At 41.7% G+C, this 26,528-nt stretch overlaps 1 protein-coding gene across 3 annotated transcripts; it reads right to left on the minus strand.

The window, feature by feature from the left end:
- Nucleotides 1–1,239: 1,239 nt before the first annotated feature.
- On the minus strand, nucleotides 1,240–25,408 carry rbm14b (RNA binding motif protein 14b). 3 transcript variants are annotated; one of them, XM_078935891.1, is made up of 6 exons: nucleotides 25,049–25,211; nucleotides 15,599–15,951; nucleotides 9,816–10,851; nucleotides 7,162–9,635; nucleotides 6,631–6,720; nucleotides 1,240–4,522 (listed from the first exon to the last, which is right to left on the minus strand). In XM_078935891.1, the coding sequence occupies exons 1-4, from the start codon at nucleotides 25,087–25,089 to the stop codon at nucleotides 9,326–9,328; spliced, it is 1,740 nt and encodes a 579-aa protein (XP_078792017.1). In that variant the 5' UTR covers nucleotides 25,090–25,211; the 3' UTR covers nucleotides 1,240–4,522; nucleotides 6,631–6,720; nucleotides 7,162–9,325. The 3 variants fall into 3 exon arrangements, with proteins under 3 accessions (XP_078792017.1, XP_023821545.1, XP_023821546.1); XM_023965777.2 differs by lacking the exons at nucleotides 1,240–4,522; nucleotides 6,631–6,720 and having other exon boundaries at nucleotides 7,307–9,635; nucleotides 25,198–25,408; XM_023965778.2 differs by lacking the exons at nucleotides 1,240–4,522; nucleotides 6,631–6,720 and having other exon boundaries at nucleotides 7,307–9,635; nucleotides 15,599–15,988; nucleotides 25,198–25,330.
- Between the last annotated feature and the right edge of the window lie 1,120 nt (nucleotides 25,409–26,528).

Raw genomic sequence — 26,528 nt, forward strand, 5'->3', positions numbered from 1 at the left:
TGGTCTTGGCCATAGTCGAGTTTGGATTGTAACAGTTTGAGGTTGTGTACAGGTGTCTTTTATAACAATTTGAAACAGGTTCCATTAATACAGGTGACGAGTGGAGGACAGAGGATCTTCTTACAGAAGAGGTTACAGGTCTATGAGAGCCAGAAATCTTGTTTGCAGGTGACCAGATCCTTGTTTTCCACCATAATTTACAAATAAGTTATTTACAATCAGACAATGTGATTTTCTGGATTTTTTTCTCATTTTGTCTCTCATATTTGAGCTATACCTAGGATGAAAATTACAGGCCTCTCTCATCTTTTGTAGCAGAACGTGCACAATTGGTGGCTGACAAAATACCTTTTTGTCCTACTGTACAAGTCCATCAGGAAAAAAAAATGTCACAAGAACATGTTTTTAAAAAAAATACCAAAAACACAACCATCATTGGAGTGGGTTTTACGACTCGCTCTCAAGGAGAACTGAAATACTAAGATGCTTTGCTTGAGTGGAGTTAGCCTTTTGTCTAAACTCAAAGACTGTATATGAGAACCACCTGTGTTCTGAAAATTGACTGTAGAACTGGACTCAGTGTGATGTCACCAATAGAAAATTACTGGCTTCAGGCTCTGTTCAAATGAAGTCAATTCAGTTGCCTTTTTATCGCAATACGAGCGTCGCCATGTTGGAGCCAGACACCATTAGTTAGCAGTGATTAGTCCGAGGTCTGAGTCAGTCGGTCTGAGTCAGCATTTATGACAACCACTCTCGCCAATCAGGAGTGAGTTTGTTGGAAGTTCGCAGCGCTACCACTTGAAAGCGGGTAGGGAAAATCTGTCAAACATTTTGAATGTTCAAAATGAGGGCCAATGGGCACAACATACTTTTATTGAGGCATCTGATTGGTGAATTTATAACTTAACATGCAATGAAGAAAAAAACAAGGATTAGCAAGAACATGTTACAAAAAGGAATCAACAAGAATAGTTATTCAGACAAATAGAATGACTGAGTCATAACTGTATATTTCTTTATAGAAGTCTTTTGAGATTTTGGCTTCTTGGAACCAACGGGTAATTTCTGTTCGGAACATGAGGGGGTTGAGGCGTTAGTCCAGTTCTCATATATATTTAATGGTCTTACCTACACCAACAAGTAAAAACAGGGATTACTTTTTAAAATCCAAAACTTGTCTTCAAAGCATCCAAAGATCTTCCTGCAAACATTTCTGTTAAATAAGAGATCTAGCCATCATTATTTAAGAATTTTTATTTATGACGTGCATGCCTACTGATATTCCAGAAATACATATTAAATGGCATATATATGTACATACATGCATGCATACATAACCATACAATATCGTTACAAGTGTATAACCATGACTAGTCATTCACAGTAAACTAAACTAACAGTTGGTCAAATTAAACATCCTTACATTCATCTTGAAGCTCATTTTTGCTAAATTTTGGATTGTTGCTTTTATTGAGATAATATATTTTAACCGCCCGCCCCCATATATACATATATGGAAAGTGTTGGTGAGACTGTTTGGTTCTCTACTTTAAGCTGGTTGTTGTGGTTACATTGTTGTGCTACCAGGAAGCCACTGCCTGACTTATTCAGGAAGTCTTTCATTTTTAATACTGTGAGCTCCTTCAAAGAGGAACTCATGCCAGCAAATGTTTAGTATAACTATCTTCTGAAGGAGGCGGTTTATTTCCTCCCCGTCAGCTTTGAGGCATCAGCTGAGAGTAAAACCCAGCTGCTGCTGACTTCATATAATAAAAAAGAAATCTTAATCTATCCTACAAAATAAAGGCATTGCGGTTGGTATGAGTTTAGGACCCTTCTGAAGAGTATCAAGCTGGGCACATGTTTATCTCACATCTGGGATTAGAACCAGCACAACAGAAGCTTCTATTGATATTTCCAGCTGAAGCCACACATGGAAGAGGGGCAGAGAAATTTGCCAGATGACACCGTGAGATTGGGAGTTTTTTTTCTTCTTCTTTCAAATTACGCATGGCAGCATTTACTAAAGCACTGGAAGCCCAGTTTGGCAAGCTCCTGATAAAGCCTTTGTGATTGGGAAACAGAGAGGAGTTGGAGGCTGTAATGCAGTGTGATCTGTTCATGGAGGATGGGAAGGATGGTCTTACTTCTGATATGGAATCAGCAGTCTGGAAAACTGGCACAAACTTTTCCCCATTTATCAAATTGTTAGCAAATTAGGATTACAGGCAAAACTTTCTTCTGAGAGTGGCTTGCAAAAGTATTCATACCCTTGAACTTTTCCCCATTTTGACACATTATGACCACAAATATTTTATTGGAATTTTATGTGAAAGATGAACACAAAGTAGCACACAATTGTGAAGTAGAAAGAAAACTATACAAGAGTTCATTCTTTATTTTTCAAATAAAAAACTGTAAAGTGCAGAGTTCAGAAGTATTCACCCCTCTTTTCTCCGAGTGCATCCAATTGACTTCAGAAGTTGCTTGATGATTGGTGACTTATCAAATGTCGACTTGATCACTAAATAGAGTCCACCTGTGTGTAATTTAATTTCAGTACAAATATAGCTGTTTTGTGACAGTCTCTGTGGTTTGAAAGAGAAAATTGGCGAGAAAATAGCATCATGAAGTCCAAGGAACACACCAGACAGGTCAGGGATAAAGTTGTGGAGAAATTTAAAGCAGGGTTAGACTATAAAAGTATTTCCCAACCTTTAAACATCTCCCGAACCAAAGTTCAATCCATCATCCCCAAATGGAAAAGGTACGGCAGGTGGGGGAATCTGTCCATAGGACAACGATCAGTTGTGCACTGCACAAATATGGATTTTATGGAATTGTGGTAAGAAGAAAGCAATTGTTAAAAGAAAAGAAGTCCCTTTCACAGTTTGCCATAAGCCATGTGAGTGACCCAGCAAACATCTGGAAGAAGGTCCTCTGGTCAGATGAGACCAAAATTAAACGTGCTGTGTGTGGCGGAAATCTAACACTGCACATCACTCTGAACACACAATACCCACCGTCTAACATGCTTGTGGCAACATCATGGTCTGGAGCGGCTTCTCTTCAGCAGGCACAGGCGATCTTGTTAGAGTTGATGGGAAGATGGATGGAGCAAAATGCAGGGAAATATTGGAGGAAAACCTGTTAAAGTCTGTAAAACACTTGAGACTGGGGAGGAGATTCACCTTCCAACAGGACAACAGCCCTAATCATAAAGCCAAAGCTACAATCTAATGGTTTAAAATGAAACATATTCATGTGTTGCAATGGCCCAGTCAAAGTCCAGACCTAAATCCAATCGAGAATCTGTGCCAAGATCTGAAAACAGCTGTTCACAAATCTTCTCCATCTAATCTAACTTCTCTTGAATTGTTTTGTAAGGAAGAATGGGCAAAGATTTCAGTGTCTAGATGTGCAAAGCTGGTAGAGACATGGCGCAAAAAACTTGCAGCTGTAATTACAGCAAAAGGGGGTTCCACAAAGTATTGACTCAGGAGGGCTGAATACTTTTGAACACTGCACTTGTCAGTTTTTTATTTGTAAAAAAAAATAAAAATTGAACTCTTGTATAATTTTCTTTCCATTTCACAATTGTGTGCCACTTTGTGTTGGTCTTTCACATACCATTCCATTAAAAATATATTTATATTTATGGTCATAATGTAAGAAAATATGGAGAAGTTCAAGGGATATGAATACTTTTGCAAGCCACTGTAAATGGTTTAAAAGATCAAGGATAATTCTTAAGTAAATGGGGGAAAGGTTTCCGACCGTAGCAGTGTGGTTCTCCACTAGCAGGAGCTGATAGGATCAAACACCAACTCACCTAATAATTAACTGCTATCCTTTATCACGTTTTCATTTTTCAACTCTATTCCTTGTCTCCTCCCCCCACAGAGGCTGTGAGGGTCAAGTAAAGTAGCTTTTCATTTTATTTCTAGTAAAAATTCTTCAGTAAGTCAGGGCTCATCACCTTCACCCAGGATTACCAGCTGCCAAACCAGAAAGGTCCTATAAGAGTCCTGAGATTGATGAGAATCTACAGGTCAGGTTGGGGGCCTCACTGCCATGGGAGTGTCTTATAGGACATTTCTGATTGGAACTTAAAGGAGGAGCTGGTTGATATCTAAATTGATGTGAGGACAAAACACTGCTCCATGTGAGGTAAAGTCCAACCCGTCCTGCACATACAGTCTCCTGACACCCCAAAGTCACAGGATGGAGGGGGGGGGGGTGTGTGTTTGGGCCAGGTGGATGCTTCTGCCAAAAAACCTAGATCCAAAGTGGCGGCGGCGGTGGCGGCGGGATAAGCGTCGTTTGTGGACGACAGAGAGGAGAGGCGCAGAGGGACACAAGGGTGTTGAGGGAGGGGGAAGGGAGGGGAGGGAGAGGTAAGGCGGCGAGTTCGGCGGCGTTGGACGAAAGTTGACTGTTGGCAGGGTAAAGGGTGAGGGTGTGTCCGCAGAATCCCAAGCCTCGCGGATCAGTGAAACGGCACCAAAGAGAGGACGCTCTGCTGGCACACACGAGCACGCCATGACACGGCAAACACCCTGCTTACACAAGCTCATACATTGGCAGGACAGAAGGGGGCGCTGTCAACCGCATTCTGTGCTGATGCAAGGCCGGACCCAGTCTTAGGGGAAGATCTCAAACCTCCCTACACGACCCCCTCCCCCAGCAAGGAGAACCCGAAGTACACAGTCATATGCAGACAATAGCATTCTCTCCTTCTGTAAAAATCAGGTGATTGTACTTAATCTTGGTACAGGGAAAAAACCTCAAGACTTAATTTTCCTTTAATTGAGTCAAAATGATGCAGCAAAGTGTAAAATACAAAATGTAAAGAAAATCTATTTTTTTGACTGACGTCTGGCTGGAACCAACTCAAGCGGCAGTAAAAGTTTAGTTATTGGCCTCCAGAATCAGAAATAGCCCAGAATGCTGTTGGATGTTTTTATTTAGATAACAAATGCTAAGTAAATAAAAAACTCTTGTGCCTTATACCTGAACTGTTGTGCATGGATTATACTTCAGTGATTATTAATTACATGGATCGCATTGGTCACAAGGCAATCGGAAGGGAATTGCACTATTCGCTGCAAAATGTGACAAGCTGATGACATCATCCGCAATTGGAATTTTACGTCCATAGTACAATCGCGTGCATATCGCAACACTTAAGCTTTACTTATTTAGAGCGACTGGAATACACGATGGCGGAGCAAGCTTGATCCAGAAAATTGTTTTTTTTAAACACTGCTCGGAAGAATTACCAGTTGATGTAATTTCTGGAACACTTCATCAAGCATCATCCAACTGAAAGCAATGTTACGTTTATATTTATTCCAAAAGTCATTGTCAGAGTTGCCTGGTTGTAAGCAAGGTTTAATTATTTCTACTTGGTATTATAATTCCCAAAATACAGAGTGGGAATAGATTCACAATTTACACATATTTTTAAGCAAACAACAGAATCACTTGAAAAGTATAAACACCACTTAGAGGTTCGTTGAAGTTATCGCTGTCAGTTGCAAGTTAAACTGGCCAACCTTAGTATAACCTAGATAACACAATTGCGGAAACAAGGCGATACAATTGATGCAATAGCTGATTGCTATAAAGTATAAAACTAAGGACTATGACTATAGAGACTATGTCCATAAGGAGCCAACTGCTGGTTTAACCCATTAACACCAGAGCTTTAGCTCCAGTGTTGACATTCTTGAGACTACTGCAACTCTTCAATCGTCTACGCAATCAATGCTATCCCAGTGGATTTTGAAGTAGTTTGATGTAGTACAGTAGTGAAGGGCGTACACGATCAACGCAAATCAGCTGACTGTGAAGAAAAGTGGATTTTCGCAGTAATGACACATATATTGGTGCCAGAATTAGCTGATCAAGTAAACGCTGTTTCGAGTCAAAGGAAGTGTATATTTAGGTGTCACTGGCAAAATTTCTGGTGTTAAATGGTTAACTGACAATGCTGAAGGCAAAAGTGCAAACTTGACACAGCAGAACAAATACCCTAATCATCATGCTCCCACAAACATGCTTGGCTGAGGAAAAGTTGAGTTTCTGATACAAGATTTTTGTTTCATCACTAATGTCAAAAACTTTGTGTTTCTCTCTTTTTGGTTTGTTGAAGAGGTTTTCCTCCTCAAAACTCATTTCAACAAACCACTTATTTTTAACAACCTGCTGCTGAACTGTCTCAGACTATAAAAGTTACTGAGACCTTCCGGCCTGAGATGCGACTCTTTGACTAGAAATGAACACCTAATATTTTGATAAAATGTTATGTTTATCAAAGATTGTATCGTCCAATGCTAAGTCCCACTCAGAGGAGTTTTGGTTGTTTTTACAAAAGACAAAATCATGTTGAACTATAGGAGGAGGTACTAAAATCTGCACATGAAGGTAAGCACTGCCAATGCAGCAGAGGAGGGGTGAGGGGAGGTAGCAGACCGGGTAGAAGGAGTACTGATGAAAGAGGGTAGGAGCGGAGTGGTGGTTGGTCAAGGCACAGTCAAAGGAAGGGAGGCGAGTGAGAGGTCAGTGCTTACATTTTTTTTCCTGGGGGAGTGGGGTGGGTGGGGTGGCGTTTTTTCCATTTACCTTGGTAGTGTAGAGGGAGACAAGTTTCCGCTGTGATGACGTTGCGCTAAATGTTGTCCCCGTGGTTCACGTTGGGTCATTCCAGGCCACCTAATTCAGTTGACATGGTTAGTTCAGAGCTGGACTGTCTAGGTTTTTTGTTTGTTTGTTTATTTGCTTGATTTTTTCTTTGTGTGTGCTTTCTTTCCAGGAAAGTTACAGTTTTTCACACATGCAAGTCAAAGAGTAGAATGAGCAGAGACACATGAAGAGGAACTTGGTGCAGCGAGTAAAGACCAGACCAGACGCACACCCATCAAGCCCAGGGACAGAATTGCTCCACAGATCAAAATGCACCCAGGCCATTCCATCTGTGTGCCTCTCCCCAGCTCTCAATGTCAGTAAAATCATTTCTCCAAAAAAAGAAATCAATTGGAAGGCCACAAATCTTGCAGGAATGTGATAAACGACTACCAAAAAAAAAAAAAAAAGCCCTAAAGAGGTTTGGATTTGAGGGGCTGGAGAGAGGAAGGAGCTCCAACCCGAACTTACCCTGACCAAAGAGAGAAAAGCTGGAGCAGCAGTTACACCTGCCTCCCCCTCGGTCCCCCAGTCAAATGGTTCTGGCCAGTATTAACGAAAGAAACAGATAGTAGAAAAGAACATAAACAAGAAGGGGAAATGTCCAACCCTCGTCTTTCTTTTATCACAGCAGTCAGCCAACATTCTTTATTATAATAAGATTAATATTATACATGTTCTCAATAAAAAGCATGCAGATTTTTTAAATTTTAAAATTTTTAATTTTCTCTGTTCCCTATAAAAAAAGGCTAAATAAAAAATTCTTCTCTAAAAAATACATATAAAACAAGACATTTTCGCAAACCACATTTCTACAAAGGATGCAAACTGGTATGTGTTTGTATAAAGGACACAGAGATTATATTGGGAGATGCAGACGTTACTGAACCACTTACAAAAACAAAAACACAAATGGGAGAGGGGTATCGATGAGGCAGTAAGGTGACTCAAGAGTGTGTGTGTGCTTCAGACTGCTGTCAAACAAAACTAAAAAATATCAGAGTTAAATGGAACTAAATAGGTGGCATTTCCCACTTTTATAGGTCTATAAAGCAAAATGTACATGCAGTCGGAGGTTCAGATCTTTTTCAAATCCATCCCAACTATCCCTATGTGGCAAATCCCACCTATATGGTCAGACAACAATTTTCAAACAGATAAAAATAAACAACAGCAGGTCTGGGATTTTTCAGGACCCAAAAGGTTTCTTCAGGTGACTGGAAGACACTGCCCCATCTCTGACTTCATTGGTGCCATCACTAGTTTTCTGCTTTAAGCCTGCAGGTTCTTTCAAACCTGCCAGGCTGACTTTGTGGCTTTTGTCTAAAACCTTTGAACATGAAAATCATGGATTGAGGAGGAAAAAAAGCAAAGCTGTGTTGCTTGGAGGAAGTAAAGCCTGCATGGTTTTGTGTACTTCTGAAGCATTTCAAAAACTAAACAAAAAACAGGAGATCCCTTCACGTAATGCACTTTACTTGAGAATGATAGGCACATGGTTGTCTGCGTCACATTACTTTTAAAAGAATACAGTTTGAATTTGTTTTGTAAACAGTTAATTCAGTAGTCACAGAAATTGTTTTTGTACTTTTACAGTTCATTACATCAAAATAAAAACTTGTATTTAAACTATACTACAAATAAACAAAAAAATTATTGTTTACTCTAAAAGAAAAAACAAAAATCCTTTGAATACGATGAAAGAATTGACGCAGAATCTCTTCAAAAACAAATCTATGCTTTGCTCTATGCTATCTATATTTCCAAGTCCATGAACCGGATGAAATGTAAGGGAACAGAGTCGGTGCTGAAGTTTACAGTAAGAGGTAGGTTGGACAGAGGTGAAGCAGTGTCTTTCAGTGTGACAGTTGAAGTGAGGGGAAGGGCCCAGAGGGGTATCTCAACAGACAGTGCAGTACGCATATACGTGTGCCCCCCCCCAGACTAGGCTTGGACTCCGACAATGCGTTTGTGTGTTGCAAAGTCAACAGCTCACAGCGTCTCAGGCATTCACACAGCCCCCCACCCCAAACAAAAATAAATAATAATAAAAAAGCAACCCTGAACCTTGGATCCGTTGAACACAATCCAGTGCAGCGCCTTGGCTTCCCATCTGGTTACAAATAGAAACATATCAGCTTAAGGCAAAAAAGGTTTCAAACTAGCTGCCCTAACTGATCATCTAGGCCGAAAAGGAGCATGGCAGATGTTCACTGGAGATTTGGCCTCAGAAAACCATCATAAAGAAATAAAGGCATATGAAACGACCGACTGGGTCAGTCTAATACTGGCACAAGGTGAGACTGGCACAACAAGAACAGAAAACTGAGAAGCGTAGAGAATGCCCGCAGAATGGACGGGAACCTCCCTTTAACGGCTGCACTGTGTGTGCAAGATGGACCAAGGTGAACAGGTCGGGTCCCTCGTAAAGCAGGTTAATAAACCCAAAAGCCCCAACCCCCTCCCAGTTTGATAGCCCCACCCACACACTGCAGATTATCCCCACAGGCAAGCACACGCAAACACACAACTGCTGGAAGGTCAAGTCTGGGTGGAAAAAAGGTGATGTGGGGGTGGGATAGGGGGTTCGGGGCAGAGAGGGAGGAGCTGGGGGAGGGCAGACAGTTGAGTGTGACTATCGAAAGGGGGGCTCAGGCGTGTGAAGGGAGAGTTCGGGGCGGCGGAGGATGGCCTCCTTGCGCGCGGGCGGCGGCAACGGCGGCTCATACACCCTGGGCGCAGCCATGGCGGCTGCTACTGCCGCAGCGGTGGGGACCACTGGCCTGAGGGCATCCAATGTAGCGACAGGCTGGGCAGTCATCCCAGGTACTGCGGGAACTCCCGGGACCCCCGGTATGCCAGGAATGGCTGTCACTGTGCTCTGTGGGTAGGCATACTGGAACTGGGGGTACTGCTGCAGCTGCTGGTAGTACTCTGCATAGTACCTAAGAAGACAAGGGTAGAAGCACAGCAGAAGAATGTTGTTGAAAACTAAGGCAAAAGTATACAGTCATTTGAAAGGGAAAGGTCCAACATGTAACACCCTTGTCTAGGGGTGTAACATGTATCATGAAGGCCAAAAATCACCAATTCTGTTGATGGTACAATTCAGAGGGATGTCCTACCTGGCCATGGGGTCTTCCACGCCTTCTACTGCTTCTTCAGCTGCACGGCCAGCCGGTGTGGGCAGCAGCGGCCTGCGGGGTTTGGCCCTCTGGTATATAAATGGCTTCATTACGGGGTCTGGGAGCAGAGGTGCCGACCTCCGTAGAGGACTGCGATCCCTCTCCCCAGACTTGGCCACAGCAGCTGCCACTGCAGCAGCCGCCGTCTGCTGCTCAGCCACGACTTGATGGCCTTGGGCAAAGTAGTGCGCCTGTCTGGCAGCCTCAAAGAGGGCCGTGGTTGGGTCTGCGGCTCCCAAGGCGCTTATATGAGCGTAGGCTGGTGTGGCTGTGCCGTAAATTGCCGAGGCAACACTGTAGGCGGGGTTGACCGCGGTTGCCCCTGCTGGAACTTCCATACCGGGTGCAGCTGCTAGATAGACGGGGTGGTTGGCCATTGTTGGGGTGTAAACTGGAGTTGTATAGGCGGCGGCTGCCGCAGCAGCTGCAGGGGATGTAGCCATCTGCCCGTAGATGTTGGGCGCCATGGAGCTGTATACTTGTGTGGCCCCGGAGGTGAGAGCTGCCTGACTGGCGACTGTTCCGTAAAGCTGACTGGCAACGTTGGCACCGTACACCTGACTGGCCAGGGCCCCATACACAGCTGGATTCACTGGATTCCCGTCAGTACGCGAGCCCGTGGTAATCCCTGTCAGAGCAGCATATGTGGGGTCAAAGGTGGAGGTGTTATAGACCGAGTTGTGCACACTTTGTTGGACTTGCAGAGGCAGACCAGCAGCTGCAGCCGCTGCCGCAGCCAAGACAGCAGCCTGACTCTGGTACTGCTCCAGAGAAGGCTTGCCCACGGGGCACTCTCCGGCATAGTGGCCCTGCTTCCCACAGTTGACACAGGGGATTTTCCCTGTCGGCGCCTGTTTGCTGGGCTGCACCTTTGACAGCTCTACAGAGAGGGGGCGGCCCTTAAAGGAGGTGCCATGGAGGGCTTCAATGGCCTGAAGAGCATCTTCCTTGTTTTCCATGTGAACAAAAGCATAACCTGCAAAGAGACTTCATTTCAGTTGCACACATGATCAGAATCAGTACATCAGGAATAATTTTCTCCCTAACAACATTTACTTACGCAAGTAACATTTACCATAAGGCAATAACCCAATATCCCATGTGTGATTATAGGTTGATAATTCAGAGCAGTATTATTAGGCTAGGTCTTCTTTTTTATTGCTAAACCACTTTTCCTTAGGAAGGTCTAAGGGCAGGGATGCCCAGTGTAGTTTAGTCTGTTTAGAAATAAAACTGAATTGGTGGGTTTCATAGCAGGTTTTATGTTCTTCCTCTTCTAAACAAGGCGAGTGGCCTTTAAACCAAACAGTTCCAGTTTGGTCTCATTTGACGACATGTCATTCTCACAATCCTCCTCTGGATCAACAAGTTAGTTTCTGGAGAAATTTAGTCAGGCCTGGACATGTGTTGGTTTAAGTCAGGGGAACTTCAGGATTTGAATTAGTGACATTAATTTTGTTACACATAGTAACATCATGTAGCTCTGGAATGTCTCCTCGTGGTTCTTAAGATCATTTGAACCTCACCTGGTGGGATCTTACATGGAGCTCTAGGTGGAGAGAGATTGTCAATGATTTTGTATTTCATTCATTTTCTAATAATTTCTTCAATGGTTGATCTGTTCTCACCAAGCTGTGTGCTTATTGTAGATTGGTTCATTCCAGTTTTGTTCATTGTGAAGAGGTTGCAGTTTGAACTGTTTAAGGGTGTGGCAGCTTATACAGATAACCAGATAACAGGTCTGTGAGGAACTGAATTCTTGCTTGTTTGTAGTGACTAAATATTTATTTTCTGCACCATAATACTAATTTTTATTTTACACAAATAATATAATTGGATTTCCTGGATTTCTTTTAATATTCAACTTTTGAAGTGTATCTATGATAATCATTACAGATCTCTCACATTAAGTGGGACAGCTTGCAGAACAGATATGGGACCAATTCATTGTTTTACAAGTCACAAGTAAGCCTCAAGTCTTTGTCCTCCAGTCTAGAGTCAAAAGCAAGCAATATGAAGGTTAATATGCTCCAAAAAGAATGCACTTGTAGATTTAATGTGAGAACTTGTAATATAGAATGTGAGAACTTGCACACCAAAAGTCTTCATCTGTGTGTAAAAACAAAGATGATTTTCCCTGTTGACGGTCCGTTGGCATCCGTCTCCCTGCATGTCGGCATTTAAAGCTCATTAAAATGCAGGAAAAAATTGACTTTTTTCTTTTGAGATGCATTTGTGGTTCACTCTGTGTTAAAATGATTGAGATACTTGCTGTCACATTTGAACGTTTATCAGAAGAGTTATTGAAGCAGGAAGTCCGAATCTGTGAAGACCTTTCTAACTTGACCAAGTTCTCCGAGTCCTGCACTCTGATTGGTTGACTCCACCTCCTCCAACCCTCCCTCCCCCCTAGTTCCATTTTCGGACACACATCAGTTTTGACAAGTTTCTCGCAAAGAATTTGTCAGAATTCAGAGCGCAGTTGTAGCGCACTTGTGATTTGTGCCAGCAGATTCGAGCACACGCAGAAGCACATTTGAGCAGTTGTAATCACAGATTTGAAGTTGTAACTCTAAATGAACACATGCAAATGGGAATTTGTCAGTTCACAGCAGAAGATTTTTACACACAGATGCAGATTTTTGGTGTGCAAGTTCTCACATTCTATGTTACAAGTTCTCACATTACAGGGCTCCAGACTGCGAGCAATTGGTCGCATTTTGCGACCAAAATTTGAGAGTGTGCGACTAAATTTTACATCCAGTCGCACATGTGCGACCAGTAAATTTGCCTCCCCCACCCTTCGTATTTTTTTATACATTAAACGTGGAAGGGGCACGTCAATGATCAATGAAATAATCAATGAGACGCGAGCGCACACGCACGCAGGCAGACACACACACTCGCGCACATACTCATGAAACGCGAGCACGTACACTCTCGCGTGATGCCTGTGTGTGAGGCGGCCACTGCGTGTGAGAATAGGGAAAGTCACTGTGAGTGGCTAAAATGCGTGGAGGGGGAGGGACCTAGAGCTGACCAACCAATCACAGTGGGGTATATGACTCTTGGGGGCGTGACAATGACAGGGTTTTGCAAGCAGGAAACCTGACAGCCCCCTCCCTCCCCGGACCACATTAAGGAGTTCCTTACTTTCCTTTAGAACGTATTTTTTTGCTCGTAATTTTCTAAATACATGCAGTCCGTGCTGAACTTTTCTCTGGGTCACACAGACCCGGAGGAAGGTTTAGGTTTTGGTTACGGCGGCGCATCATACGGGTTACGGCAGCACACCGACCGCCCCCGTCCCGCGGGAGACGGGTCAGCTGAGGAGAATAAATGTCCCACACCTACATGCGTGACAGCTAACGGGGCTTGAACTTTAAACACGCTCGAGCAAAAACAACATTAGTTTTAGACTCACTGAAAATACTTGGGGAAAATGCAACGATAGACGTGTTTGAGATGAACCAGCGCCTCGTCTGGATCGTTGGGGAGACCGGGGGGGGGGGGGGGGGGGGGGGCTGTGAGATGAAAGCGAATCTGCAGCAAGACTGAAGGAGAACAGGAAATTGGAGTCCTTAACATTCAATTTAGTTTTAATATTCCTCTCCCCCTTAGTATGATCTGTGTTATTATATATTTTGATTATTTTAATATTTTGTAATGTATGTAGCCTTTTTTAATGAATTGGTATTTTAAATTATTTTAATTAATCACTCCACTACAAAAACCATCAGGACACATGTCCCATAATGCATTGTTTTGTAGTCTGTAGGGCAGCTTTCAGTCAGTTCAGTACTAAATTTCCAGCTGTGTCCGGGTAGGTTTGCCCCTTGCTCCCACCCCTTTCTCGCGATATTTTTGTGATGATTGACAGTTAATGTTGGAGCAAAAACAAAAATATATGTCACACACCAGGTGATCTGCGCAGCGTTGAGTTCACCTGGGTGATCTCAAACACGCTTGTTGTGCATCTTGGCTGCACCTATTTGGTGTCACAAAGATAATTTTCCATCCGTTTTCTTTACTTATTTGTACTGTCATGACAGCGATGCTTTTGTCAGTTTACCTTCTTGTTGCATCTTCAAAAGTGCAGAATAAAATGTGACACTGAATTAGAAACAGCACATTGTAATTTCTGCATCTATTATTAAAGTATTTATTAGTAATACAGTGGAAATTAATAGATTTTGTTAGAATGTTGATTTACGGTATGCGCCCCTAAATTTTCTGGTTGTGCCCCTAAAATTTTCAGTTAGGGGCCACTGTGCTCCTAGTGAAAAAAGTTAGTCTGGAGCCCTGCATTAAATCTACAAGTGCGTTCTTTTTGGAGCATATTTACCTTCATAAAGCAAGTCTAAGTCGAGTCCCAACTCAAAGCGTCTCAAGTCCTTTCAATGACAAAGCAATAATATTTTCACAGGCACAGTTTGAGCTAATAGGAAATTGAGTTATTTTTCAACATTTTGATGGCACACCACCAATACAAAATTTGTAAAAAAAAACAAAAAAAAAAACATCACATATCCTGCATGTGCCGCCATGATTGCTCCTCTCTCACCCATTCCTGTTATATGAGAAGACCCAAATCGTGACCTGCTGCAGGTGTCGGGTATCTGAGTGGTGTCAAAGTAATCTGTGTCCAGTCTGATTACAGAGAGCTTTCTGCACACCCATACAACATAATGTTAGCAGAGAGTTTACTGTAGTTTCATGTTCCCGCAGCCAACCATTAGCCGATAGCGATTAGCTTTCATTTAGAACCCACTGGTCATTATGCAACTGAAAGACCAAATCGCGTCTAGAGTCATCAAATTCATGACTTGGAATGAATTGAGTCCAAGTCATTTGACTCCCGTCCCCACTTCTGCTGCTGACTGTGTCCAAATTCAAAGGGTTGCGTTCTTCCTGGTTTGCTTACGTCAGCGACGCAGCAAGTGCTGTCCAAATTCAACGACTCCTTCAAATGCGGCAATCGAATACGGCCTTCTTTTCCCCCAAATTCAAGGATTGGTCTGGTGCATCGTTCTATGCTATCCACAACCAAAGATGAATTGCGCCCAAACCCGGAGATTTTCTGACAACAATGGCGGACTGTGAAGCAGGACCCGGATTTAGAGAGAACACCTTTTTTATTAAACCTCCAAGATTAAAAGTTGGATCAAATAAGCCAGGAAAATTTTGAGTTCCATGCATGATTCACTACTCCTCTCTGTTCGGGACTCACGGTTGCTAGGCAACAGGACATTCACCGATGTAACGGCTGGAATTAACTAAAGGCTAGACTTATCCAAATTCACAGCCGTTAACATCCGGCCTAACCGCTCAACGAAGGACTTCTTTCAAAGGCCACTGCCATTGAAAGAGGAAGCCCTCAAAGTTGGACACACCCTATAAATCACAAATAAATGCTAGAGATCATGCAACTGATTGAATCTGAAAAGATATTTCTTTGTTATTTTGTTTTCAAAAATAAATAAATCTAAATTACATAATGGTCTTTTTAGCTGCTCACTACTGATATTCCAGAGAGAAAAACATCTTTAAGTTGAGACTTTTAGTTTTGAGGTAAAAATACCTTATTAAACTTGCATAAAAAAGAACATCAATGTCCTGACCTTTTGAAAATATTTAGATTATAAGCTCCATGTTAACATACAAAAGGATTCATAACATGTTGAAGAGATTTTGTAACAACAGAGACCAGGTTGGAGTCGTACCTTTGACTTTGTCACACTCGAGAACTTTCCCAAAAGTCTGGAACAGCTGCTGGAGGTCTTCGGTGGTGCACATGCCACTCAGATTACCCACAAACACCTTGGTGGAGTGCAGTGGCCTGCCCCTGGACTCCTCCACTACCAAGTTCCGACCACGAAACTCTCGGCCATTGAGCTCCCTGATGGCTCGCTCCGCGGCGCCCTCACCCTGCAGATGCACAAAGGCGAACTGTCGCAACACGCTGCAGCTGACCACCTGGCCGTATGGCTCGAAGATGGCCGACAGCTCCTCTTGGGTGGTGTCTAACGCCAGGTTGCCAACGAAGAGCTTGACTGTGTGGCTTTTGTCCATGGCGCTGCACAGAAAACAGAGGACCAATGTGTTTGACCACACTTGGGGACAAGAAAACAATGAAGTGAGCAGGATTGCTGCCAGCTGCTACAGATTTAGCAGCCACAGTGAGAGGACAAAGCGATATTTTTCCTCATGGATTAATCTGGCAGAGAGGGGGAAGTGACGGGATGCACTTGTTTGGATATGACAAATGACAGCAGTCAGAGAAGCACATTACACACTCTTTATGTTCCATGTCAAAGCTATTGCTAACCCTGAATAACTGAACCAAGCCCATCTCTATGCCCTGAATAAGATGCTAAAGTCTTCTTTCATAGATGATAATGAGTGCTAGTAGGTGTGTGTATTGGCAAGAGTCTGGCAGATACGTATCCCGATATAATCTACCGGAACACATTTTCTTTTTTTTTTTTTTTAAAAACTCCACCCGAATTTAAATACGTCTTCCATTGTAATAAAATTTTCAAATTCAGTTTATTTAGTGATCACAATGCTAAGCACTGCAACCGTTTCTCTCATTCTCAAGCAAATTCAAATTGCTTTTATTTTCATTCATTCTCTAATCCGCTAGTTTCCTTTCGGTGTCACGGGGCTGCCGGAGCCTATCCCGGCCACTTGTGGGCGAAGGCAGGGGACAGCCTGGACAGGTCGCCAGTCTGTCACGGGCTATTATTTTGGTAACTTAAAATATATAAAGGGAACAGTCAACATTGTCTAATTTTCACAACTAAATATTTTTCACAATAAGAAAAAAAAAATTTAATGAATGTGCCTTAACCAATAAGTATAAGTAAATAAAGTGCTTTTTATTTTCAATATTGCTTAATGTAGCTTATCCAGAACTTTTAAACGGATCAGGAACCTAAACGGTGCTTCAAAAAGGAAGGGTAAAACAAAAATAAAAATTCTTTCCAGAATCAATAAAGTAAAGTAAAGGCAGCATTACAGGGTGAAAGAAAGTTGCTTTAATTTGGTGAAGACGCTTTGTTGACAAATCAGTCTGCACTGCACACCTACAGTCCCGCTTTCTCACACGCGGAAGTAAATTGGTAATGGTCATCGACACAATGTTGGCCTTTTTTCAGAACGTTGTACACATCACTCTGATCCATCAGGTTGTTAAACTAGAATCTATTGCTGGGAGGTTCTGCAGAACTTTGGCCCGCTTGCAGACAGCATTTGCCTGGTGGTGCTACGTGCATTAGCTGCTGTGCAGCTGCACTGCTTCACTCGTTCTTATCTGAGTCCGCTACAAAGCACCGCAATCCGCGTTTTTCTATTATACTGGCAGCAACATGGCACAGAGATTCGGTTCAGTACCCATCCAAAGTGAAAACTAAGTAGTACATGTCTCATAACAAAAATAGCTGCCTGTAGCTGAGGTCTTCCTGTTTTGTGCGGTGTAGAGCTCCTCAAAGAGGCCCCGTGCGCTCTGCTGCCAATTAGTGGCTGGATGTTAAAGTGGAAATCAAGAGCCAGCCGCTGAAGGACGCTCAAAAATAATTAATTTCGTCATTACAGCATTTTGAAAGACAGCATTTGAGTTTTGCCAAATAACCTATCGCGATATATCGCCGAAACGATTTTTTCTAACGCCCTTAAGTGCTAGTGCCGGGGCAGAAATTGAAATGTATTGACTGTAAATAAAATATTGTTCACATCGGTCGCAGTGTCTTTAAATGACTTATCGCGTGTGTTGGTTTGTGTTCATTTGCATAATTTTGATTTAATAGAAACCGTGTACTTTTCTTGCTCTTTAATTTCATAGACAGAAAAAATAAAAGTGGGAGAGGGGCTGATTTTCAAATTTTACAATGCCAAACATTTTCCTGAAAAGTACCTGTAGATAAAAACCAGACAAAGCAGAACAGATTGTTTTCTCAAATCAATTCCAACAGATTTGAAACCACCCCCCAGAGCAGGGAGCTTGTGACCCACCCAGCTTTTTTTTTTTTTTTTTTTAAACAGCATTGTTTTCAACTTGTTTGAAACCAAAATTTGGCACTGAAAAATAAAAGATTTGAAAAAACAACAAGACTTGAATAAAGTATGCCTTCCAAGTCAAACTTATTTTGCATTTCTAGTAGATTACTTTTCTCTCCCCCCCGTTAAATTATTTTTTTACGCTATATTATGTTTAACTCCTAATAGTAAGTGGCCCTATCCTGAATGTAGGAAAAGACTGATTAGAAACCAGAAACCCATGCAAGAAGATTATATTAAAAGATTTTGGTTGAACATTTAATCAGATTTGGTTGTTTGGTTTTTTTGCTCACTAATATTACTATGAGGAACCTACAAGTGCACATGAATACTAAATCGGTAGCAGATAAAGATGTTCTCACCCCAACTGCAGTATTGTTTAAAATTACAGTATCCACTGTTTTTAGTTAAGTTTGTATAAATGTACTTGGCATTTTTGTACCTATTATAATTACTTACATTTTGTACAACATTTTATTGTTCATACTCTACATTTGTGTCATTTTTACTGTTTTTTTTTGTTTCACAGGGCTGTTGGCATTTATGGACTGTCACACAGTCCATAAATGTTTAGAACCGTTTTGTGGATGAACCCTGTTTAAGGCTTAATTAATTGAGATTTTGATTTGCAAACCATCATGGATGAGAAGAAATATTCTCACAACTGATGCTTTAGATTGCATGGACACATTTACAATCTTACGATCTACAGGGTAGTCAACAAAGACCAAACACAATTAAATACATCATTTTTGTTGATATAAACATTTCATTTATTTTTAATACATGTATTTACATTATTACTCAAACTGGACAATTAGGGAAGACAAGTTGGTGAGAGCACAAGTTTTTGTTAATAAGAGTCCATTCCTCATTTTCTTGACTGATGACAAATACAACTGAAAGGGGACCACACAAAGTTTTTTATTTTTGTCCAACAAATCCAATCACTTTTCCCACAAGAATCCTGACATTAGCAAAAACCTGGTATTATTTTTACCTGTAAACATAATAAGCATATGGAATCATTGATGTCAAAACTTGTGTCTGCAAGTACAAGGTCACCAGGTAGAAAACTGTCTAAGATGCCACAATTTACAGTTAAATGTTTGTCACTGACTCTACCATAACGTTATAAAAGAAATCCTACCCTGTGGAGTATGATTTAACAGTATTATGATGTTTGGAAGTGTGCCATGTTTGCGCTCTAGCCTTGAGGTTTGATGGTCTGTCAATGAATAGCTCAACGGAATCTATAGTAATAGCTACTTTCTTTACAAATCTTGGTTTCAATCTCATCAGTGTTAGAATAAGGGGCTGAAACTTGGTCAGAGCTCTGCAACTAGTGTATTAATGTGCAGACTCGCAAAGCTAAACACATGAAGCAATAGTGAGAGGTTCTGCAGACCAGTGTAGAATTTGACTTTGCCATCAACATCTTTAAATGAATCTTCATTTAACTGCAAACTGTCTTACTCCTCTTTTAAAGAATTATTTTCAGACAGAAGTCTGTTGATTTCACACTGCATGGCATTTACACTGACCAAAAATATAAACGCAACACTTGTTATTGCTCCCATTTTTTAATGGTATGAACTCAAAGATGTGAAACATTTTCCACATACACAAAATAACCAGTTCTCTGAAATATTGTTCACAAATCTGTCTAAACCTGTGATAGTGAGCACTTCTCCTTTGCCAAGACAATCCATCCCACCTCACAGGTGTGCCATATCAAGATGCTGATCAGACTGCATGATTATTGCACAGGTGTGCCTTAGACTGGACACAAGAAAAGGCCACTCTGAAATCTTCAGTTAGTTTTATTGAGGGGGTCAGGGGACTCAGACAACCAGTCAGTATCTGGTGTGACCACCATTTGCCTCATGAAGTGCGACACATCTCCTTCGCATAGAGTTGATCAGGATGTCTATTGTGGCCTGTGGAATGTTGGTCCAGTCTTCTTCAATGGCTGTGCGAAGTTGCTGGATATTGGCAGGAACTGGAACACGCCGTCGTATACGCCGATCCAGAGCATCCCAAACATGCTCAATGGGTGACATGTCCGGTGAGTATGCTGGCCATGCAAGAACTGGGATGTTTTCAGCTTCCAAGAATTGTGTACAGATCCTTGCAACACGGGGCCATACATTATCATGCTGCAACATGAGGTGATGTCTGATGTGACAGCACAACAATGGGCCCCAGGATCTCGTCACGGTATCTCTGTGCATTCAAAATGCCATCAATGAAATCCACCTGTGTTCTTCACCCATAACAGATGCCTGCCCATACCATAACCCCACCACCACCACGGGCTACTCGATCCACAACCTTGACATCAGAAAACCGCTCACCCACACTGTCTGCCATCTGCCCTGAACAGTGTAAACCGGGGTTCATCCGTGAAGAGAACACCTCTCCAACGTGCCAGACGCCATCGCATGTGAGCATTTGCCCACTCAAGTTGGTTACGACGACGAACTGGAGTGAGGTCGAGACCTCGATGAGGACGACGAGCATGCAGATGAGTTTCCCTGAGACGGTTTCTGACAGTTTGTGCAGAAATTCTGTGGTTATGCAAACCGATTGTTTCAGCAGCTGTCCGAGTGGCTGGTCTCAGACGATCTTGGAGGTGGACATGCTGGATGTGGAGGTTTTGGGCTGGTGTGGTTACTCGTGGTCTGCGGTTGTGAGGCCGGTTGGATGTGCTGCCAAATTCTCGGAAACGCCTTTTGAGACGGCTTATGGTGGAGAAATGGACATTCAATTCCCTAGCAACAACTCTGGTGGACATTCCTGCTATCAGCATACCAATTGCACACTCCCTCAAAACTTGCGACATCTGTGGCATTGTGCTGTGTGATACAACCGAAGATTTCAGAGTGGCCTTGTCTTATGGCCAGTCTAAGGCACACCTGTGCAATAATCATGCCGTCTAATCAGCATCTTGATATGGCACACCTGTGAGGTGGGATGGATTGTCATGGCAAAGGAGAAGTGCTCACTATCATAGATTTAGGCAGATTTGTAAATAATATTTCAGAGAACTGGTTATTTTGTGTATGTGGAAAATGTTTCACATCTTTGAGTTCATAACATAAAAAATGGGAGTAATAACAAAAGTGTTGCGTTTATATTTTTGTTCAGTGTATTATGTCCGAGTGAATTCGGTTTGAAATTCCTTTTCGTTTTGCCCTAAAGACGTCTCCATGAGTTGGCATTCCTCCTGGACAGTGGCGACTTGACTAGTGGCAGAAGCAGCATTCCTAAAATAGTATTAAATAATAAATAAACATGACTAGAAAACAAAAAAACTGAAATCATTATAATGCAACCATTTTATTTAAATCAAAGTCAACATAACTTAAATATAATGGTTTCTCTGTCTATGCTTCCTCCTTGACTGAATGTTTACTATGGCAAGTTCTTACACTGACTTGGTAATAGTTTCTATTTAATAAGAAGGCGTAAATAATTAGAGCATAAATAACAGGAAACAAATAAAGTTAAAAGCAATAGGTGGACGTGAGCGAAGATTGGGCTGTGCTCCCATAATTAAAAATGAAACTTTTTTTGAGAAATACATCAAAATAAAAGCATAAATGCAAGCTTTTCTAAGATTCAGAACCATGATAACAGAAAAGCTGTAGTTCTCAGCTGTTGCAGCTCTGACTAGTTAGCAGTACTGCTAATAAGTTCTTTGCTTTCATCCACCCATGACTACAGGAATCGGGCACCTAGCATAAAATGCTCCATCGGTTGGGTCAATGATGGTACAGGACGTTATTTGATTTGTTTAAAACTTCACATTGTCATCTGCCTGTTTTAGCCTGTGAGTAAACATTTAAGCTAGCTGTTCATCACTGTTAACGATGTATTTTGCCAGATGAGACGATAAATTTGAGGTTAATTTTTCAGGCCTAGTTACACCTAGAAACATACAAAGATCAAAGAGGGGAAAAACAAACCTGCTGTTTGGGTGTTCCACCTGTCTGCAGCCTCCATTGCATCTGCAAACAGCTCTCCAGATTCCCCCACGGCATGCAAACGAGATGCACTCTATATTATCGGTGTAACGATACACGTAGTTGAACCAAATCGTTTCGGTACGGCAGTTTCGGTTCGGTTCACTTCAGTTCCGTTTTAATATGTTATTTCTTTTTTTCCCCGCATATACATTGCAACGACCCAGCTGCTTTGTCACTCATAGCGGGGAAACGAGAGCCAAGTTGCTAATTAACTAGCTACATTGATTGTCCTTGCCCCATTCTCCACTCGCCCTCAGTCTCAGAGAGAGTAGACAGAGAAATAGATTGAGTAATCTTCTTTCCAGCATTAAAACCCATTTATTATGAACACACGAACAGCGTTACAACATGAACGTTACTTCTGTTCATAGCTCTCTCAGTGATGGTGAAGGATTCGACACAAGATTTCACACTTCCCATAAGTCTTAGTGGCTATAGGCGGCCCTAACCCCCCCACTGTAGTAACTTTGCGCTAGGCGGAAGTAATGTTAGCCATGAGTTTCCTCCGAGACGCTATTAGGTGACGGACAGTAAGCATGTCAACATCTCCTTACACTCTCCTGTGTGAGAACATTTCCTACTTTGTTGTCAGCATCCATGAAGGAAAAAGACAATTGGATGAGTCGAATGCTGTGTATTGACATTGTTACACAAAGATAGCATATGCCACAGGTAACACATATAATCTGTTAACGAACTTAAAGCGGCATCAACCGACTGTAACAATCGGGTCTACTACAAAAAAAATGTGCACGTTAAAATGCTTTTTTTCAGGCTAGTGTTAATTATGCAAAATTTTTGGTTCCTGGCAGCTACTAGTTTCTTATTTTACTAAGCAGATCACCTACATAGGTCAATTTTATTTATTGTTGTGTAAAACCAATAAATGCATTTTGTAAGCAATTATTTTCTGCATTAGTTTTTAGCTAGATAGAAAACACACACCACACAATATATAACAATAAAATAATTCATAAAATAGCAGTTCATATCAGGCAGATTTGTTAAACAGCAGTACCGAACCCAAATGTACCAAGCACTATGAAATTCTGAATCGAACCGAATTTAGCGTATCGCTACACCCCTAATCTATCTATCTATCTACAGAAGGGCTGCACGGTGGCGCAGTGGTTAGCGCTCTTGCCTCACAGCAAGAAGGCCCCGGTTAAAGTCCCGGCTGGGGGACATGAAAAACACAACAATGGGGGACCTTTCTGTGTGGAGTTTGCATGTTCTCCCCGTGTATGCGTGGGTTTTCTCCGGGGTCTCCGGCTTCCTCCCACTATCCAAAAACATGCTACATAGGTTGATTGGCAACTCTAAATTGTCCATAGGTGTGAGTGTGAGAGTGAGTGGATGTGTGATTGAGTATATTCCACCCTGCGACAGACTGGCGACCAGTCCAGGGCATCCCTTGCCTACGCCCAAGTGGCCGGGATAGGCTCCGGCAACCCCGTGACCCCGAAAGGGAATAAATGGTTAAGAAGATGAATGAATGAATGAATGAATGAATATATCTATAGATATATATGAGCAATCCAAGGCATAGCCCCTCAGACTCCGCCCCTTCACATGTTAAAACTGTGTCAGCTCTTTGGCATTGGAAAAAAGAGAATCGAGAGAGAATGGACGTGGTAAAAATAATATAGCGTAAAAAATATATATGGTGCAAAAAAGAGAAAAGTAAATGACTAAAAACGCAAGTCTTGTCATTTATTTTCAAATAATTTACTTATCAATGCCAAGTTTTGTTTCAATGCCACGTTAAGCTGGCATCGCTATAAGGCCATACTGATTCACAATGATTTTACTAAATACTCAGAAATGGAATTTTGAGCTTAATTTTCTCTAAATATGTCTTTAATCATGAGAAAATGCCAAAAACAATCATGGGAGTGGGGTTTTTTATTTAAAGTTAATCAGACTTATTTAATCAGTACTATATGATGCTTGCAACTGCATTCTTGTACTTTGACTATTCATGGGCTTTTTTGGCACAAATAACTTTTTCTAGTATCAATTCATTTATTGCCTGATGGGAGTATTGATTTATTACCAATCAAAAGGTTATTTACATTTTGATTCACTGTTCAATTAATTTTCTAATTTCTATTTATGCTTTCTGAATTAAGGAATAACTTTGTGAAGAGAATTTAGAATTTTCAAAATAAATGATTGTTTTGTCTAAAAATTCATAGATTTGATAAATCCTTTTTTTTCAAACATAAAAAACAAAACCTTTGTTTTTAACTCAGCCCTAGTTATCAGCACTTCAAGCCTAATAATACATACGTTTATATGGCTTTAAGACTTATCTCCTGCCTGAAATTATCTCCACAGCATGAGTCACACATCCAAACAGAGCAATTTGGAGCATAACTTCATAGATTCCAACATAATCTCCCTGCAATTACACTGATGATAACCTATAACCTAACGGCTGTTTATGCTGAACGGACTACCGTGGATTTCCTTCATAAAAAAGAAGTTTTTATGAAGCTAACAGGTTCCTCTATTGAAGCTTTTATGGTAGACTGTAAACCAAAGGACAAACGCCATGCCATTTCTGCTTTGCTCTGAAGGTTCAGGCAGTTGAAGTCCTTCTCCCGCGCGCGTCCGTGGATGCTCTGCTCACGCGCAGACTGGCCAGTGAACAAGCCCCGAGTTCAATTGAGGCATAAATCAGGGGGACTTTGTGATGACGTAGCACGGCGCTGAGTCAACACATCTGTCCATTCGCGTCAATACGAACCGGAGAAAAGACGAACACCCCCGAGTCGAGTTGTTCGTACTCGCCGTAGAGCCTCGTCCGCGGTCACCGTTAAAGTTAACCGTGAAAGGATTGGAAGGGGCGCGAGGCTCGCGGGCTGCTCTGAGCAAAACAACAGGCAAAGACGTGACACCACATGCCTGAATTAAACCATGCAATGCAGCCCGCCGAAAAAAGGGAATAAAACACGCATCTAAAAGATTAATATCTGAAATGATAAAGAATTGTTGACCGAAACATCAATTACATTACAAGCAGCTTAAAACAAGCAACATTTCCCCGCAAATGGAATTAATACAAGACGGAGCACTTACAACAACAGCACACGTTCCGCCGAGAACGGAACAAACGCCATGAAAACAGTCCGACTTCGAGCGGAACGGGGTTAAACTACACCCTTACCAGCGCATGAAACAACAATACACGAGAGAACGAGTAGAAATGAAACCATCTACCATCTTACCTAAGCGGTGGTGTGTTTCAAAATGGTAGCGCCTGCTTCCGTTTGAACGTCGGGCATACTGCTGGATCGGCTGCGGAGGGGGAGGGCTACTGCTGCTGCACCAAGAGGATGCTGCTGAAGCCGCACAAATAGTTCCATCAGAACACCACCAGCAGCTCCCTCTGAGCCTGCTGCATTAATTACAGTCAGGTGGATAATTAAGGCTGGCTCCGAACCACGAGGGAAGAGCTCCAACTTGAGAGTTGGTAGAGGCTTGAGACCGTCTTAAATGCTGAGGACGAAGATCGTTTTTCTGTAAAGTTTTCTCTAGTGTTGTTAATATTTAGCTTAGAAAACTACGGTGACAAAGCCCGCATGTTCTCTTTTCAACCTCCACTTTATACTTTTGTTAACTGTTGCAGTTCTTCAAATGACCACTGGAGGATGGCTTCAAAAGATAGAGGGAAAAAAACACTCCCTATCATCATTACAAAAAAAGTACTACCGAGTATGATGCTATATTCACACCAGGCATGTAAACAGGCATTCTTGAACGTGCTTTTAGCATAATGCTACATTCACAGCTAGCATGCGTTGTGCATTCAAGAACGCGCTGTATGCGGTTTTATGATCACAAATTCAACCCATGGTGTTAACACCAGACAAGCACAGAGGGGCTGCTTCTTTTTTTGCTTTTCTACTTTTTGCTATCGCTTGTCCACCACCTGCAGGTAGAAGAGGCTTTGTGCGAAATGTTAAAATGTCGCGAATCTCATGAATCTTGCCTCAGGCTTTTACTTTCACAGCTCTATTCTGATAAATGAAAGACTAACCACATTCCGGCCTGGCACAAACTGCAATTATTAATTTCTTGTCTATGTTGCAGTTTGGGTTTACAGCCAGCTGGAATTTCCGTGATTTAGAAAGGACACCACCTTTATGTCACTGCCAAATGAGAGTCCCTGATTGATCAAAGTTCTGCTGTTTTGTACGGTGTCCCTGAAGAGCAAATCACATCAGCAAAACAATCGATGCAAAAAAAACATTTTAAAGATAACGACAACAACAATTAAAAAACAAAACAAATATAAAAAAAATCAGTATTACATTTTAGAAAACAAAACAAAATTCCAGAAACCAAAACATAAAAAAACATAACATAAAAATATTTTGGAAAACAAAAGTAATTTTCAGAAAACAAAATGAAATGTTAGAAAAATGAAACAATGAGAAACTGGAAAAAGCAGGTACCATGAAACATCGCTGATTGGATGATGGCATTTGTCCATCATTTCAACTGAATGGTATTTGTCAGGAAGCAATACTGCATATAATCATCCAGTAACTAACCT

The sequence above is a fragment of the Oryzias latipes genome, chromosome 18 (assembly GCF_053564925.1).
Source record: "Oryzias latipes strain Hd-rR chromosome 18, Olatipes_Hd-rR_3.1".
Classification (NCBI taxonomy): Eukaryota; Metazoa; Chordata; class Actinopteri; order Beloniformes; family Adrianichthyidae; genus Oryzias; species Oryzias latipes.

Coding starts and splice junctions, on each gene's coding strand:
- rbm14b (XM_078935891.1), bottom strand. CDS start 25,089: ATGGCGTTTGTTCCGTTCTCGGCGGAACGTGTGCTGTTGTT. Junction 10,852..15,598: donor CGAGTGTGACAAAGTCAAAG/GTACGACTCCAA, acceptor GTCTCTTTGCAG/GTTATGCTTTTGTTCACATG. Junction 9,636..9,815: donor GTGGAAGACCCCATGGCCAG/GTAGGACATCCC, acceptor TTGTCTTCTTAG/GTACTATGCAGAGTACTACC.